Source organism: Lonchura striata, chromosome 6 (genome assembly GCF_046129695.1).
Source record: "Lonchura striata isolate bLonStr1 chromosome 6, bLonStr1.mat, whole genome shotgun sequence".
Taxonomy (NCBI): Eukaryota; Metazoa; Chordata; class Aves; order Passeriformes; family Estrildidae; genus Lonchura; species Lonchura striata.
This window is the reverse complement of record NC_134608.1, coordinates 36,049,548-36,067,295: the sequence shown is the minus strand read 5'-3', so window position 1 is coordinate 36,067,295 and position 17,748 is coordinate 36,049,548. Positions and strand designations below refer to the sequence as shown.

Here is a 17,748-nt window from a genome sequence, read left to right as displayed (position 1 = left end):
TAAAGAGCAACACCATCTCTAAGACAGCAGTATTTGATACACAAAACATCTCCTGAGCTACTCAGTTTTCAAGCTGGAGTACTCAGCCAATGTGATGCATGAGCTAGACTACGGTCATTCCAAAGCTGATTTATGAGCAGTCAAAGTCTGGTGGGCTGAAGAGGGTAACAACCTACTATTGTCTGTCACAAACCTAAATTTACTGCAGTAAAAATCACACTGGATAAGTCTGTCATGTGTATGTTTGCTTTGGTCCCTGCAATCTTTCTTCTTTCTCTTATTCCAGGATCTAAAGCAGAGATTACTGTAAGAGGAAGACTACCTATATAAACCAGATACGCTCTGGCAAATAATTTCCCCACAGAGCAGAATATTATTTTATTTATCTCTGTAAGTAAAAATTTAAAGTTGTTCTGCACTTAGCAGACTGAAGAATGGAGACCTTAATTTTATGTTTTGTACTTATCTAATTTATTATTTATAATAATAATACCATATATTAAAGAGTATAAATCCAGAAGTAGTAGGCTTATTTCAACTATGGATGGAAAGCAAAAAGTCTCAAGGAAGCTAATGTACATACATGTACCTTCTTTCCAATTCTCTTCCCTATCCCACAGTGGCAGGAGGGGGTGGGGGAAATGAGCAAGAGGCTCTGTGGTACTTGGTTGCCAGCTGAGGTTAAACCACAACAATAAAATAACACATTTTTTTCCTTTTAAATAATTTGAAGTATTTTTTCATAATGCAGCAGAGAATTTAGCCCATAGCTCAGAAAGAACTGGAAAGCAGAGTTTCTGGTTTGGTTTTCATTTGCTTCTATTTTCACCAGAAAACAAATTTTACTGGACCAAACCATCTGTCTTTCCACCACAATAACTTTTAATTTCAAACAAATAGGACAGTTCCCAAAGACTTTCAGATCCTGCAAATTTAATGAAAATTGGTGATAAAAACAAGCCTAGTCCCAAAAAGTGCAAGTAGGTACTGATCAGAAAGATAAGCTGTAATATGAAGCTGAAAATAATATGAAATTTAGAGGGCAAAAGGGAAGCAGTACACAAAACAATAGAAAAAAATGTAAGTTTCACCATTCATAGAATAATTTCTTTCATAAATATCAGTAGACAAATAATTTCTGCTCTTTTTTTTTATAAGGCAGTTACAGCCCATTCCCCTGAGCATCTATTAGCTCTACAGAAAATAAAGGAACTGCTGAATCAGAATATAGAACAGCTATAGACACTTTTCAGAATGTCTCATTTAAATTTCTAAGTTAAATTGTTTAATGATTGTTTGGATATGATACCAGTGTTCTCCACACAACATGAAAGGGGAAAAAACCAATATTCCTTAACAAAGTATTCTATCATCATCATTTTTCATCTCAGCTATTAATCAAACTGTTTCTTCAGGCAGGACATCATGTATTTGGTTCTATTTTTCACCCCAAAACCGCAAACTCTAGCTCATAAAGAATCTTCCTCTCAAATATAACCACACACAATTTTCTTAAAATTTTTGTTTAATTATTTAATTCCAAGATTATTCCTCTGAGGTGTTACAAAACAATGCAAAACAATGTCACACTGCATGAAATTTATATATCCATTCTATTTTTGTCACCAAGTCAATTGATAATGCTCTTCTTTTCATCTTTGGCATTAATTCACCACCTGCCTTTTTCACCTTGTACTACTACATACAAGACCAGATGTCTGTCTCTGTAACACTGCTTTCCTTCATTATTTTGTCAGTAATACAACCAAACTTGCAAGGATCATGTTCAGTGGATGCTGAAAATGCTACATATACACACAATAAGCTTGTGCCCTTAATAATCTCCCTCTGTGCCCTTGAAGGAGGTTTTAGCAGACAAGAATTAATGTTACACTGGTAGGTGTAACGCTGCTGTATCATTACAGCTGCACAGGTCTGTCAGTGGTAGGTGTTATTACAGCTATGTATTACTTAAAAAACCTTTGAAACCCAGTAGTCTAACAGTTATTTTAATCTCTCTATTGAAAATAATGTCACCACCAACCTCAGCAAACCAACGCCTGTCTCTTCCCTATAAAAGCATTACTAATTCAGAAATGGAACCTCAAATGACTGTCATAATTCTTTCAACTCATGCATACTGCTTATAAACCAACATTATTCAAATAAATTCAAAGCTGTACGCACTAAATTTCTCAAATATTTGTTTGCTTATGATATCTTTCAGTCTTTCTGCTGATTTATAGAGAGTTCAGTACAAACATACTACGTATTTTTTATGCTTTACAATCCCAGCTGTTGCATCTTCACATGAAGTGCTGAAGAGAAGCAGAGAGGCTGTTAAGAAGGCTGGTCTCAAAATACATGGTTAAGATGCCTGTCCTGTGCATGCAGAAAGTTGGTAACAATGAAAAATTGGACATAGTTTTGCTTTGCTAGGAAGAAATTTTTTCTCAGAGGGTGGTGAAGCACTGGAACTGGTTGTCCAGAGAGGCAATAGATGCCCCATCACTGGAAGTGTTCGACCCCAAGCTGGATATGCCTTGAGCAACCTGGTCTAGGCAAGGGAGTGGGAGCAGGTGATCTTTAAGGTCCCTTTCAACCCAAACCATTGTATGATTCTATGTGTTCAGTGCTTCTTCTCAATACTTTATGCCTTTGTTAGACAAACAATGAAGAAACTAAAAACAAAATTATTTTAGGATTGCCCAGTTACAGACATTTGATGCTGGGAACCTTTAATGCCAAATTTCAGCACAGACAGGTCTTTGCTTTGTAAGCATTGGTGCAGAGGTGTCCAACACATCATACATAGCTTATTAGACCTATTATAATTATACATATATTATACATACATTATTATTGTATATCTATTATACATATTATACATTGCATATATAAATGCAATTGCTGAGGAGGAAAAGTAACTTTTTGTCACTGTCTTGTTCCAAAAAATTATGTTGCAAGCTAATGGTGTATTCACTTTAAGAGCCAACTTATAAAAAGTAGCCTTTGAAGTACATCAATGTGTAAAAGCCTCAGTGGACTATTACACAGAAACTTACTAACATGTTTTTCAAAAAGCTCTGCAGAAAATGAAAAATATTTAAAGAGGAAAAATAAATACTCTGTTTCTTGTTTAGGTGTACACATGTAACTCTCAGCTAATCATATCCCTCTGTAATGTACTGTTCAGCACTGAGAGAGGCCATTACTGAGAAGAGATAACATAAGGGAAATGCCAGTGACAAAATGCTTCTCAACAGGATGAAAGAGTGACTGAACAGTGCATTTAACAAAATGACATGCACCATTACCCTGCAGCACAGGGCTTTCAACAGTTTTAGTCTGGTATGGAAGAGAGGTCTGTTTAGGACAGTGAACATATTTGAGCCAATTATTTATTATACTCATGATATGGTGCCCTAAGATATCAAGCAGCTCCCTGGAACTTTCCTGTACTATTTAATTATTTTCCATGAAATCCACTGTCATTTAATACTGTACTCAGACACATGCCCTAGTTGTCCTTGGACTTTGCTTTAACCTGTGTCACTCAAAACAGAGGTGTGTCAAGGAACTGCTGAAGAAACAGTATCTTAGTGCTCTTTAACTGAAACCAGAACCAGATAAATTTCACAATTTTCTGCAGATAATTGAGATGTTGCTAATAATTTAAATTCAATGGGTGGTTTCATTTTATTCCAAATTTTATTCTGAATGCCATGTTCAGTAACTATTCTTCAACAACTTCCAGTATACAGATTCTTATTTATAATAAATTCACACAGTCAAGTGATTACTCAGTAGTTACCAGCAAAAATTCTAAATCATGAAGAGCACTGGGGCAAACAAAAAAACCTGCACTGCTTTTTGTCAACACTATCTGTGGACCACTTCTGAGTCTTATTTCTTAAAGTTGTATCAATGTTTGCTATAATAGCATTTACTTGTAAAGGAGATTGAGAACTTTAAGCAGTCCATGGTTCCAAATGGCCTTTAAAGACAAAAGAGTTGCAGAGATCATTTTGTTTACAACAGTGTAGCTTCACCATCTCTCCTCTAGTTCTTAAAACTATCCCTTCTCCTTTTCCCCATCACAAAAGGCATTTAATGGTTATAGCTTCCACTATTTCAGCACCATGAAAAGAATATTATCTTCCAAATACAGAAATTAACAACCTCCAATTCTTCTGCCAAGATGACAGGAGGTAAGACAGAATAATATAGAAGTATTCTCTATACTTCCTCCGCAATCTAGATAATCTAGAATCTTGCTAGAAGAAACACCCATGCAATTCAAATGCATAACCATTCCCAAATTTTCACAAGTAAAAAACCAAATGAAAATTCCAGTACATAAGAAATTTATACCTTCTTTCCCTGTATGTAATTGAAGTACAATAGATTTCCAAAGCTTTCAAAATGTATATAATACTCTGCTTTTTTATCTACCAATACATTTTTGTGAAGTATTCTGTGCAGGATTTTGCGTCATTTATTTGTTTCTTGGGGGGATATTCCATCATTTTATTGGTTCTTTGTTTTTGTTTTGTGTTTGCTTGTTTCCTTAAAGTATTCAGCTTCTTATATTACATTTCTAGGACACCATCTGTACCTTAAAGTGAAACTTGAAGATAAAACCTCATTTGCTGGAAAATCCTCAGAACCTGAGGGCACTGATGAAAGGCAAGCAGCACTGATTTGTACAGAAACACCTGATATGGAATAACACATACATTGTTTGATGTGAACAGATTTGTAACTGCTTCCCTAGACAATAAAAAATCTAGACATTTGCATTTGCAATTGCTTTCACAGCATTTTTCTAAGGGTCAGACTGTACAGCAGCTGGTGTATCTCCTTCTTTAGCAAAACTCAAAGACAATTTTTGTTACTGACAGGTCACCAGTAAAGAGCATGTGTAGTGCCTCAGAAAATGTTGGTGGATCCTCTGTCACCTTTGGATTTGAATATTTCTGTTAATGTTCAGAGGAAGTAATACTGTAAAATAATTTAAAAGTACTTAATGATAAATATTGTAATTCTGATTTTTTTACTTGTTTTCAAATAAATATAGGAAAATTTAGACACTTGAAATTAAGGTCATGCTAAAATATTCTATGACCATGAGAACTCTGATGAAGCTTTTAATTTTATTTAAATAACCAGTGAAGAATGAACTAAAATGTAGTCACTGGGAAGAGCAGGAGAAAGGTGGGGAGATGAAGTCATAGGGTAACTCTCCCCTTGACCTGAAAAGTCTTATTTATCAAAAATACAACAATACATTTCAATCCAGTAGTCACAATACTTTCACTAAAGGAATCCCACATTCCAAACTAAATATCAAATTGGGCAAAAAGGAATTTTTTCCTTCAATTATCTTTGCTGAGTCCAAGACATCAGATTCAGGGGACTGGCTGTTAATCTGAACAATTCTTTAGGCTGCCAGTCAGTAAGACCTGTATACCACGTAGAAAACTACTGATGTTTTAGATTAAAAGGTTTTATCTAAATGCCATCTTCTTATGGATAGGGTTTTAATTCTGTTACTCCCTAGATTTTTGGCCTCAGCTTGCATATATGTTATACTATCTTCTTTTAACACAAATAAAATTCAGTTATTTATAATTTGCAATCCACATATATAAAAGACCATAAAACTTAAGGTGTTTGATAATACAAGGTGGTTGAATGTAAGGATTTTTAAAGAACTACAACTTAAAATTCTTTTTTAAAGGTCAATCTTTTTAAAAGCAAAGACTAATAGCTTATTCTTTTATTTTGCTTTCTTTGTATCAAATTTAATAGTAACTCAGAAAACAGTTGTGGTTAAGGTTCCCTTTAAAACAGGAGTGATGACAACTGCCTAAGAACTGGCTGCAGTACTGATGATGCTAAGAATGCAAATGTCCTTCGCATTTTGTCCCTCAAGGTTTTCTATTTCTGTACCACAGCTGACACCCTCACTTTCTATTTTCAGCATGTAAACACAGACATGGAAATTGATGGCTGTATGAAGTTAGGTTTACATGCAAAAAGAATCATTTATACTTTGTCTCCATTAAAAAACAAAAATATGCTAGTACTTACTTCAGCTATCTCTTAAGACAATAGCAAACAAAATGTTAGGTACTATACCCTCAAAAAGCAATAAACAGCAGACTATGAATCTCATACTAAATTTGCATCCTGCTAAATGTATTTGCTTGATGATTAGAGTATCCCTAAAATTAAATTCTAATTACCCTGCTTTGCAGTAATCAATTCTTATCTACACCATTAATTCATTTATTGGCTTCCTCTCTCCAACAATTTATTTGCTTCCTGTGCTTCATCCTTCCTTCTTTTAACACCCTACATCATCCCCAGCAATTTTTGTTCCTCCCACACTCAATTTTCTCTCTTCTGATCTTTTCTATCCCCAGAGAAGGCTCCTCCCACCAAGTAGTAGTTCCTTATCAACCTCCATTCTATAATTTAATTCTACATGTACCCCAAAAACCTACATGCTAGTATTGTCCCCACCATGTAGAATTTAGTATCCGAAGCCATTACCTTTCATTCATATTTCACATACAAAAAGCAATAATGTTTGTTTCTGATTTTTAAGTTTTAGTCAGGTAATAGCATCAGATCATACAACTTAATAAACTTCAACTCTTCACTACTCTCTTCAACATGTTTATACATTTTACAAATATCTTATTACTGAATACTACAGACATATCCCTCTCTCCTTGAAGTCAGCTCCTCACATTCATAGTCATTCAGACAGCTGGAAGACAGGGCAACTTTGGTAAAATTAATCTGTGTCAAAATTAGCAGTTAAAAATGTTTTATTTTGCAGTAGTAATTCTGAGAGATAATTATCTGTAGCATGAAAAAGTGTGCAAAGCCCTGTTTTTGGTTTATGCTCTACATTTTTCTTTCAATTTTGAAAATTCGCATAGACCACTGTAGTAAAATGATGCTACAAGAAGAAAACTGCAACTATACCAAATTAATTTTAAGGCTAATATCTGGAACAAGTGGGAAATGGTCTCTGCTAACTAAATAACCTAAGAGAATGTAAAACTCCTGGATCCTTCAGATGAGCAATAAAGGCATTTCCTTTTGACAGTATGCTCAGACACTGGGACAGACTGATAAAGCTTGAACACGTTTTCATTACATAAAATTGCCCCTCAAAATACTCCTTCCTGTAATTTCCTGAAATGATCTTTTACCCCTCTTTATTAGGAAGGACAATATTTTCCTGTAAGGAAAAAGCTAAATTTGAAATTTCAGTCCCAATAATTATTAGAATACCAAAAAGGACTAGTCTTTTTCTAACAGTTGTTGTATTACATTTATAACCAATTTTATCCCTTTTCACCAGCTTTAAAACAGATTAGTACCTACTCAATGGATGTGTAAAAACAAGCTTAGCGCACTGAATTCCCTTTGTAAGGAAGAGGAGGAAATAGAAAAAAGACAGCTACAGTATCCTGGAGATGTCTTATTTCACTTTTTTCTGACAAAAAGTTCTGATACTGCTGGATGAGGAAATTCTGCAGTTCTAGAGAGAGGCTATAAAAGGCTATTTCAGCTGCAGTGTGTGAAAAGTTTCCGTTAAAAAGCAAAACAGGCAATGACAGAAGTACCAGGGAAATCAGAAAGAATAAAGAAGAAAACTGACACTAGGTTTTACAAAGACAAAACATGTTTCTATGTTTACAGCAATTCATATGCACTTTTAAAAACTCATTGAGCTCCTCTACTCTTTAACTCCATGCCATTCTTGGTATTGAAAGCTTGGGTCAGACAGAATGGATGAACCAAACAATTCATCATTATCTTGGCCCCCAAGTTAATCTATGAAGAAAACCTAACTGATGATTCCCAAGAGATGTCTGTTACCCTTCTGAACTGTGTCCCTCAGTTACATAAAAATCAGTGCATCCTGCAGCAGTAGTTCACATGAAGACTACTACTGCTTACTGACTTCAAAAGCTTAAGCCTTTCATGAAGAAGGGACTCTGATGGTTACAAAAATGTGAGAATAAAGGTGGCATTAACACTTAAAAAAGCAATTATTTAGATTCTGTCTTATTCTTGGTGGATAAATTACAATATATGTCCCTCACTTTTTTCCTTTCAAAATCAGTTTTACCGTCATCTGGCTACTGCAAGCCAAAGGTGATTGTAGATAACCTAATCCAAGGGTGCAAAATCATGCTAATGCAAATCCCATGGAGGAAAAAAAGCAGTGAAATGGGCTCACAATGCTGGCCCTTCAGTTCTTTATACAGATAGTCCATATGTGACGTTCCAAAATGCAATGAAAAACACAGTAAGCACTGTGAGTGTCAAAAATCTTTTTTTTTTAAATATTACTTTCTGAAAAGCTTTTTATATTAAATATGCATTTTTCAAAACAGAATTTGTATAGAAGCAGGTACAGCTGAACGGACTCCCTAGCAGAATGGCTTTAACATTGCTAAATCACCACCGAGTCTGACATTAAGATGGGTAGTACAAAGATGAACAACATCTCTGAAAACAACACTGAGATGTCCTAGGAAATGACAGGCAACTCTGGGGGATCCTTCAGTACAGAAAAATGGCATGGAATTGTTTGGATCATCTTCAGGAAAGGCTTTCTTCTTCTAAGGTCTCTGCCTTGACCATTCTTTCAGATAAGAAGTCTAAGTAGACTCCATAACTCTTCAGGAAGAGAATTAACTGACAACAAGAAATCCTCCCTCCAAAACTTTCTATTACAAACGACTAACAACAGCCTGTTGTGGCTTAACCCCAGCCAGCAACCAAGGCCCACCCAGCCTCCAACCCACTTCCCAACAGCAAGATGGGGTAAAAGCCAGAAACCTCCTGGTTTGAGATAAAGACAGAGAAAGCAAAACTAGGATTATAAAAAGCTAATAGTCAACAAGCCAACCTTAACTATGGAATATGTTTTTATGAAAAAAGTATTATGCTTTTGGAGAACATGCTTTTACATTGTCCTGCATTATGTGCAGTATCTGCAGAAGGAAGCTAATGAAGCTTAGAAGGACAGACTTAAGGAGAAGCACACAGAACATTTAGTGAAAATATGAATAAATACTATTAGTAAGAAGGCCAACAGTTTGGCTGCTTGCTATCCAAGAACCATTTCTAACTAACTAATCATTTGCATACAAACAAAACCACTATCTTTTTCCCTACTATCACTGCACTCTACAGTGCAGTGCAGTGATTACAGTGTCAAAAACTTCTAAGCAATTTCAATTGAAGAACTACTTCAGTTACACAGTAGGGCACTGCAATGAAAAACAAAAGGTGAGAGGTAGTTTTTACAAAAGAAAGAATATCAAAAATACTGAATTTTCTATTATCATTTATTTTTTTGGAAGTGTTACCTTTGGTGTGTATATAGAGACAATCTTGGGAATTATTTTCTCTTTGAAATTAAAGGTCAGTTCAAAAAACATTAAAAGCTGCCAAACATACAGAATACAACAGGAACACTGAGAAATGCAAAAAATAAACAAAACTACTTAAAATGTTTATCTCACCTTTCCAACAGCAGCAGGCACTGTTGGTCTCCCCTGCTCTTTGCTTTCATTGCAGTGTCCAGCATTACAGCTGAAGGAATAGAGTACAGCAGAACCCCACTAATTTACCTTACTAATTCACATTCATAATCTGCACACAAAAATCTGCCACTTTCCAACTTCTTAGGCAAAATAAGAGTGAAAATCCTGAAATCGAGATGGCTTCTACCACTCAATTTGCATCATATTTATAAATACGCTACACAATATTGACTACTACATTATTTAGTGTTCCCATCAAAATGTAAACTAAACAAACTTAATAAAGAAAATTATTATTTTAAATATGATCATGTACAATGACACTGTCTTGCTCATTTTCAAACTTTGAAATTAACAAAACTAACTGCCCACCTGTGAATTAGGGAGGCTCTGCTTGCCTAAAATTGTAATTTCTTCATTAATATGCTTTTACCTACAATCTTCTTCAGATTGAACTGCATTGGCAATACAACAACTACACTTATTTATGTTCTCTTATATAATTAATGTCCTATCACTGTTTTAGTTATTCAAACTTTCTCCTTCAGATTATATGTATCCAGTTCAGTGTGATTTTACATTTTTCTCCTCAGTTTTTGCTGTCGTTGGGTTTTGGGTTTTTTTAAAATGCAATATAAAACAGCAAGTGAAATTCAGCTCTGGTATATTTTTCTGATATTTAACAAAGACCTATTCATCACTTGATTTTCCAAACCAAATGACAGATTATCCCAAAATATCTTAGATGTACACCTGTGTCTCAAGCCATAAACCAGCAATCTGACTCATTCCCTACTGTCAATTTGTAAGCATAATTAATAAATCACATGGTATTTCTGATCTGGGATGGTGTTTGTCAAGCTTACAATAGTTACCAGTTCAATGAAACTCCCACACTTCTCCAAAAGAAAAGACAGCATACTGCCACATTCAAGAATTTGGGTTTCAACTGTAAAAAAAATCTTACTGGTCTGACATCTCCACACGAGTTGGTAAATTGCCGTGCTAAGCCGAAATCCAGCATAAAACACTTCCTACAGGTGCTTGGAAAACGTCCCATTGCAAAGTTTGACTAGGAAGAAAAAGAAATACAGACAGATAATAGATGAATACACATAGGTGTCAATATGTTCATATATGAATGCAACAACACAACCAGAAAATTCATATTATATTTCTCTATCCTTCCTTCCATATTTTCACTTCTACTGAATTCCCAATACATTTGAAGAAAACATTGTTTAGAGAAACAGGCATCCAACTTAGCACATCTGAACAGTGGCCTATATTGTCCAAAGAGATTGTCATCTTTATCATGAAGAATATATTAATTTTTAGCAAGAATTTTCCAATCCAGTCACCTACTCACAGAATTTCAGTGTTGACTAATTGGTCACAAGGAAAATAACCAAGGATTTCAAGATTTGAGTTCAGCACAAAGCACAGTTAGCTCCAGCTAAATTTTTCTCACCAATTACAATTGACACTCACTGCCTCTATTCCCTTTTCCTATTAAATGAAGGCTTAAATGGGGATGGGTCAAGTTTTACAAAAAGTTGCCAGGAGGGTGATGCAAATGAAATTTTCCTAATGTACAGAAACTTGCAACAGTGCATCCTGTAGCAGTAGGATGCTTTTATGTGAGTTTTATGTAAGCATTATTCAGCTGACAGGAAACTTAGCAATGTATGTCAGATATAACAAACCATATTTGCATCTATTCAAAACACAAATATTTGCAAATTTTTTCCTCATTTACAAATTCGGATAGTTCGGAGTTCTAATGATATTTGTCATACAGAGCAATATTAAAAATAGGTGATTAAATTTCAGGAATAAATTCAAAGAAAAATAGAAAATAGTAAGAGCAAAAGCATGATACTATCAGGAAGGCACTCTACTCATACTAACCATAGATCCAAAAAGAATTTCACAATAAAAAATTAGTTTTCTCATACATGTCTCATGCCTTTCATTTTCTTGTTTGTTGTAAATATATTAAATACATAAAAATTGCTATTGAACAACTTATAAATACACTCTACAGTTAGTATCTATTCTTTTAGATTTATTATATGACAATATTTATTGCCATTAGTCAATCACATTATGTCATATTTCATGGCTAATACTCTTGGTTACATGATGCTAAAGATAAAGGTTGGAAGTTTTAGCTATAGCAAATTGCAAGGAGGCCTAAACTGGAGACAAAGACTAAAAAACACCGAAGTTACTCTTGTTGCAATCCAACATTAATTAATAGAAAAAAATCTGCCCTATCTTATGACTAAACATTCAGTTTTCCATCCCTTCTCATTTTTGCATTTTAGCATCTAGTATAGAAGCTCTTCTTACTTATGCAGCCATCTTATGACCACATCTTACTTGCCTGTTTTGATTTAATGGGCAGACTTACTGGTTTTATGTCCCTGTGCAGGAATCCCACAGAATGAATACTTTCAATAGATTCCAAAATCTGCTTTCCAAGCCGCAGAGTGGTACTAATGGTGAATGTCCCTCGAGACTGGCTACGACGCAGGTCTGCTAAGTTCCGACCCTGATAAAGTTAAAAGGACATTTTCATTAAAAAAATACTAATACCAAGATTCACAGATGCTGTAAAGGCTTCCTTCTTCTTTAGCTATTCATGATTAACCATTAAATAGTCTCAATACCAATTTTCACACTCAAGGGTAACACATCTCACCTAAATGTAATGACTGTATGTCCACAAGTATCTCCAACACTGAATTTATAATTTGTTTTTGAAAATACAAATTTAGTACCTTTCTATTCCTAAAAACATGGAACAAACTAATCCCTATTAGAAGATCAGTACAAACACTATTATTTAAAATTGTATTTTTGTCACATCCAAAATAAGGCCACTGAGAAAATGCTCATGACAACTTCTTCACACTCACTTCTTTAAGGAAAAGTAATTTAATTACACATTATATCAAACAGATGAAAAATATATTATGTAGGATGTGCAACCCCATGACATCACAGAACTGTGGTTCTTCTAAAATAACAAACAACAATAGGAACTAGAACACACTTTTTTCAGTATTCATATTCACCAGGAAGACAAAGGACATTAATCCCATAACTCTAAGTGCTAACCATCTATTTTATCCCTTTTTAAATGAACAGGTCTTCTAGTAAAATGAAGTGTTTTCTTTTACTTGCATAGGATAATTTTTCACTTTTATAAAAAAAAGCCAACATAATGCAGGGACTAATATAATACATTTTAGACTATTATCAAGTGAAGACTTAAAAGGAATGTAAAATATCTCAGAAGACATCAGAGTTCACTCTTCCAACAGTCAGGTCTTTCTCAGGATGCAAGCTTTCTCCTTTTTAAGAGAATTATGGAAAAGATATAAAAGAAAAAAGATATAAGGATATGCCCAATTTACATTCACTTACTACAATGCAATTGTAATCTTTGGGGTTGTTTGCTTGTTTAGCATCCCCTAAAATCTTACTGGTATTTTCATATATACTTGGCTAACAAACCTAACCACACAAACAAACATTGAGTGCTTTGATACACTAACCTGCAACTGCATGACCACATAGTTAAATCTGTCATTCCGTCCACATCCTATGAATCTACAGACATGATCTTTTCCTAAGAGAAAAAGAAGCAAATTAGCCAATAATAATTAAATTTTTGTGGTTTATTCCTGTAAATACCTAGGAAATTACTGGAAAATATGTAAAATAATAAACTAAGCCCCATGCAGTTCAACAGCAATAAAACCACAGTTTTACCTGCAAATAAAGAGAAGCTTTCTCCCATAACCACAGCTCTCAGTCTTCCATATGAAAACATACATGACAATATGCCTAAATGTCCACAAATTTGAGGCATTTCAGATTGGAAAAGGTTATTTTCTTACAAAGCTAATGGTTTGTAATAGACAATATTCCTAGCCAATATTCTTTTCTACAAGCTGTGGATGCCATAATGAAAGAAAACAGTAGTATTACTTGTGAGTTATGTTTTACACTAAAAAATTGTAGAAAATGTAATTCAACTAATCCAATTTATTAATATAATTCTCTGGAACACAATCCTTGCTGTTTAGCTACAAAAAATAATTTCAGCTCAGGTATAATGAAACAAAAATAAAAGTATCAGATTTTTGTTTAAGCTGTAAAGCCTCTTCCTGTCCTAGAAGCAAACTGTGGAGAAGACAGGTCAGAAATAATCTCCTTACTATCCTGCAGTTGTAAATCAAAGCAGAATATTCCCCAGGTAAATACAGAGAAAAAGGCAAGCCAAAGGCTGCAGCTGGAAACAGAATGGGAAAACCTCTTGTCATTTTGGTACCAGTGTTCATTGATTTGGAGAAAAGCTGGGACTCCTTATGATCCCACTCTATCCCATTCTATGACAGAACAGGGAACTGCAGGGTTCAAGCTCCTCAGGCCATTTACCTTCCTTTCTCACACCAGTGGAAGCTATAGCCAACAAAAAGCTGATGATCTCAAGTGGTTGCTACAGATGTGTAAAATTTGTGACCTAATATTTCTATAATGAATTTCTTTACCCATAGGATTACAAGAATGTCATCATCCCAAAGCACGCCACTCATTACTGTTTTCAAAACACTTTAATGTCTAGCTGCAGATCTGAGGAGACTTTTTGCTACTGCTGCACTTGTAGCTCCATCAAAGCTCTAAAACTTGATCCTCCAGCTTCTATATATTTCCAATTCACTTCACAGAAAAGTGGTTGCCCATTTCTTGCTTCCTCAGGAAGCTGCCTGCCACATCCAATTAAAACAGGTAGGTAGGCCCTTTTAACAAAGAAAATCTTACAGGATTCATCAAAATAATTTATTTTAAAAGAAATCTCTACATTTTCAAAATATATAAGTGTTAAACTTTAAGCATCACTGTTTTTCCTGCATTTTTTCTTTCCCTCCATTTGTTCAAGTAAGACAGGCAATATCACAGACAGTATAATTTTATGAAGAAAAAGGATTAATAGCAAATTTATCAAGATGAAATCTTGTATATTCATTGCTGCAGTTTCCACTACTGAAGTCTCATCTCAAATATTTATGATTAATTTTACAGCCACTTGTGGGTATTCTGAATGAACATCTTCAGAGAAACATATATTAGTCAGATTTTATCTGACAAATTCAGTAAACGTCTAAAACTCATTTTAGTCAGAGAAATCCCATTTTGACTGGAGCACCAACTCAAGTTTGTGTGGTAAATTCCCTAGAAACTTTTATATAAAACTGAGCAAAGAGGAAGGACAGAACTAGAGCCTGAATACCTTATTCAAACAGAATGATCCTCCACCACTCTAGTGGGGCTATACACACCTACTACAGCCTTTTTCTTTGGAGGATAACAGTATTTTCTTACACCTGCGAGCTACTCTGCTGAGCTGCAGGGTGAGAAGATGATGTTAATAGGTTACAGGGAACTCTGCCCTTGAAAAATCTCCTAGGGAGGGTGCTAAACCTGTGTGCCATTCCTTAGGTTGCTGCAGTGTAGCACTACAGCAGTTTACAGCCTACACCAGACACAGCCCATCACTAAATTATGCTCCAGAGCTGTAAATGAGTGAGGGAGAAGTCTGCAAGGTTGTGTGAGACAGAAACCAACTGAGTGAGTCTCACTCTCACTGAGTGAGATGTGAGAAATCTGTCTTCTCCCATCTGACTGTGGGAACAGATGGCCCAACAACATGGTTAAACAAAACAACCATCTGTTGCAGCAGATTTCTTTCTTTCAAAAAAAGCAAAAATAAGGAACTTAAAGAGTTAAACTATATTCTGCAACAATAATTAGTAGACAGCAGGGAGAAAAAAATTAAGATGCAATTGATGACTAAGCTGTAATAAATGGCCGTATCAGTGAGCCTAGTCCTCCTTCATAATTAAGAGAGAATTCATATAATTGCTCACATATTCCAGCATGTTTTGTTAGCTCAAAAAGAACTTCTTTGAAGTTTTTCATTAGTCACTGCACCATATACAAAGCATTATACCACACAGTTATTACTCATTTTACCCCTGCAGTAATGACCATACTGTTTTCATTTCAAAAGTTTCTGAAAGTAAAGAATGGTAAGAAATACTGCATCCCTACATTTCTGTCAACAGCTATTCTTATATCAGTTTCACAGTTTCTGTGAAATAAGGTTCTAATAATACATAGACAATCAAAAGCAGATTTATAACTCTGAGAATGTGCCTAGGCCTAGTATAGACTAGAACATACCTCTTCATTTATTCTCTTCTAAAAGCCTGTTTCTACATAATATTCCACAAATTGAGCAATATTTTTTAAAAATCAGATCCACACATTAAAAAGATCTTCACTAACACTGCAAGCTCATTGTCTTTCATTACTAACAGAGGAAACTTTTCTAATATTTGAAATCAAAAGGATTTTCATTACAATTCTATTCCTTCTTCCCTATGCCAAATGTAACTAGAACACCTTGCAAGAACAGAACCTAAGCCCTTTGGGAAAAGGAGAGTAATTATATATATACACATACATACACACGCACACACCAAAAAGGGATAGAAGAACAAGATAAAAGTTGGTCTCAGAGGGCGCATGATAATACAAAGTTGTTACAAAAATATCCTAAAAGAACGGTTTACAATACCACCCGGTCTGAATCTCCATGAAAAGAAAAAAAATGTCAAAAATAAGACTAATTTCTAAATTATAAAAAAGGCATTTAAGAATAATGATAAAAAAATCTGTACAAAGCAATTATAAAGTTTTTTTCTATTCCCCATTCTCATCCACTTTTCTTCATTTTTCCTATGCTTCAATTTTTTAGCTCTTCCATAATGAAACTTGTAAAGGTAAAGAAATTCATGGAAATGGCTCCTAGGAGCAAAGATTGCCTGTACATAAAATGTTTTCTACCATAACCTTATTTAATAAAAAAACCTTCCAGGTATGGATAAAAAAAGCTGCATGTAAAACTAAAGTACTGTATCTGTGTAAATTATAAATCATAATATATACAAAAGGTTCAACTTGACCCATCTCTTCACTGTCTTTGCTTTACTGATCACCTACAACATTCCCTGTCTAAAACCAGAGCAGTAACAGTATTAAGTGTAAACTTCCACAAAAGCAACTAGAGGTCACCTCTGTTTTACTATCACCACCAACTTTTTTTTTTTTGTTGGTTTTTTTTTTTTTTTTTGGTGCAAAACAGCAGCAAGATATAAAATGTAAGAAATAATATATTTAGATTGTTTTCTCACAAGAAAGATTATCAAAAGTCTTATTTCTAAAGATATTGTATAAAATAGGCTTTTCAGTTATCTGGTTACACAAAAGCTCCTATTGATTATTTGTTCAGATAAATAGTACTGAGAAAATAAGTAATAGAAATATTTATTTGGATAATATATTTTGTGGACTATTTGTCTCAGTTGGATCTGTTGTTCATATGTTTGATTGTTCTGTTCTTTTTATCTAGAGGTTTCCCATTATTCCATAGAATCAAAGACTCTTCTGCAGGAAGACTTGGGCTGCTTGGAATTATAGCTTCCTAACTATTTCTCTGATAGTAAAACTTCTGTAAGGCCCTATGGCAAATTTTCACACACAGGTATTTTATTATTTCATCCATATTTTTTTCCAGAAGTATTTCAAAATGTAAAAAGTTTTTATTAAGAAAAAATCCCTTTTCTAATATCTTAACTGAAATTCCACCATACTGTAATTTACAGTAGAAACTTAAAATGCACTCCAGTTACACAGTGCTATATAAGGTCATGTTTTCATAAATACATTGGTACTGTAGTGCTACCAAATTGCAGTGTTTTCTTTCACCTCTATTAATTTCCTTATCATTTAGTTGTTTCATCTATACCACTTTAAAGACTCTGGGTTTTGTAAAATAGAATCAAGTTCATGTGTGCAGAAAAGAAAAAACACAAGCTCTTGGAAAAAATAATTCTGAATGCTTAAAAACACCATGAGTAACAAAGTATTTTGTTCTTCAAAACTCACTGTCAATTTCTTTCAAGAGCCCTCACAAACTTTCAATTGGCAATACTGAAATTTGCTATGCATCTCTGGACTAGAAATTTTAACATTCAAAGAAAATCTCCCTGTTCAGCTATTTAATACTCGAGGTTTTAGTGAAATC

At 34.3% G+C, this 17,748-nt stretch overlaps 1 protein-coding gene across 4 annotated transcripts in view; it reads right to left on the bottom strand.

Annotated features, from left to right (window-relative positions):
- The window catches only part of TTBK2 (tau tubulin kinase 2), an 82,662-nt gene that overhangs the window by 37,732 nt on the left and 27,182 nt on the right, over positions 1-17,748 (bottom strand). For all 4 annotated transcript variants that reach the window (XM_021533522.3, XM_021533521.3, XM_021533524.2 and 1 more), the window contains 3 exons: positions 13,151-13,224; positions 12,001-12,141; positions 10,552-10,656 (listed from right to left, as the gene is read on the bottom strand). In XM_021533522.3, the coding sequence (XP_021389197.2) occupies positions 10,552-10,656; positions 12,001-12,141; positions 13,151-13,224 (320 nt within the window). The remainder of the gene's footprint in view (positions 1-10,551; positions 10,657-12,000; positions 12,142-13,150; positions 13,225-17,748) is intronic.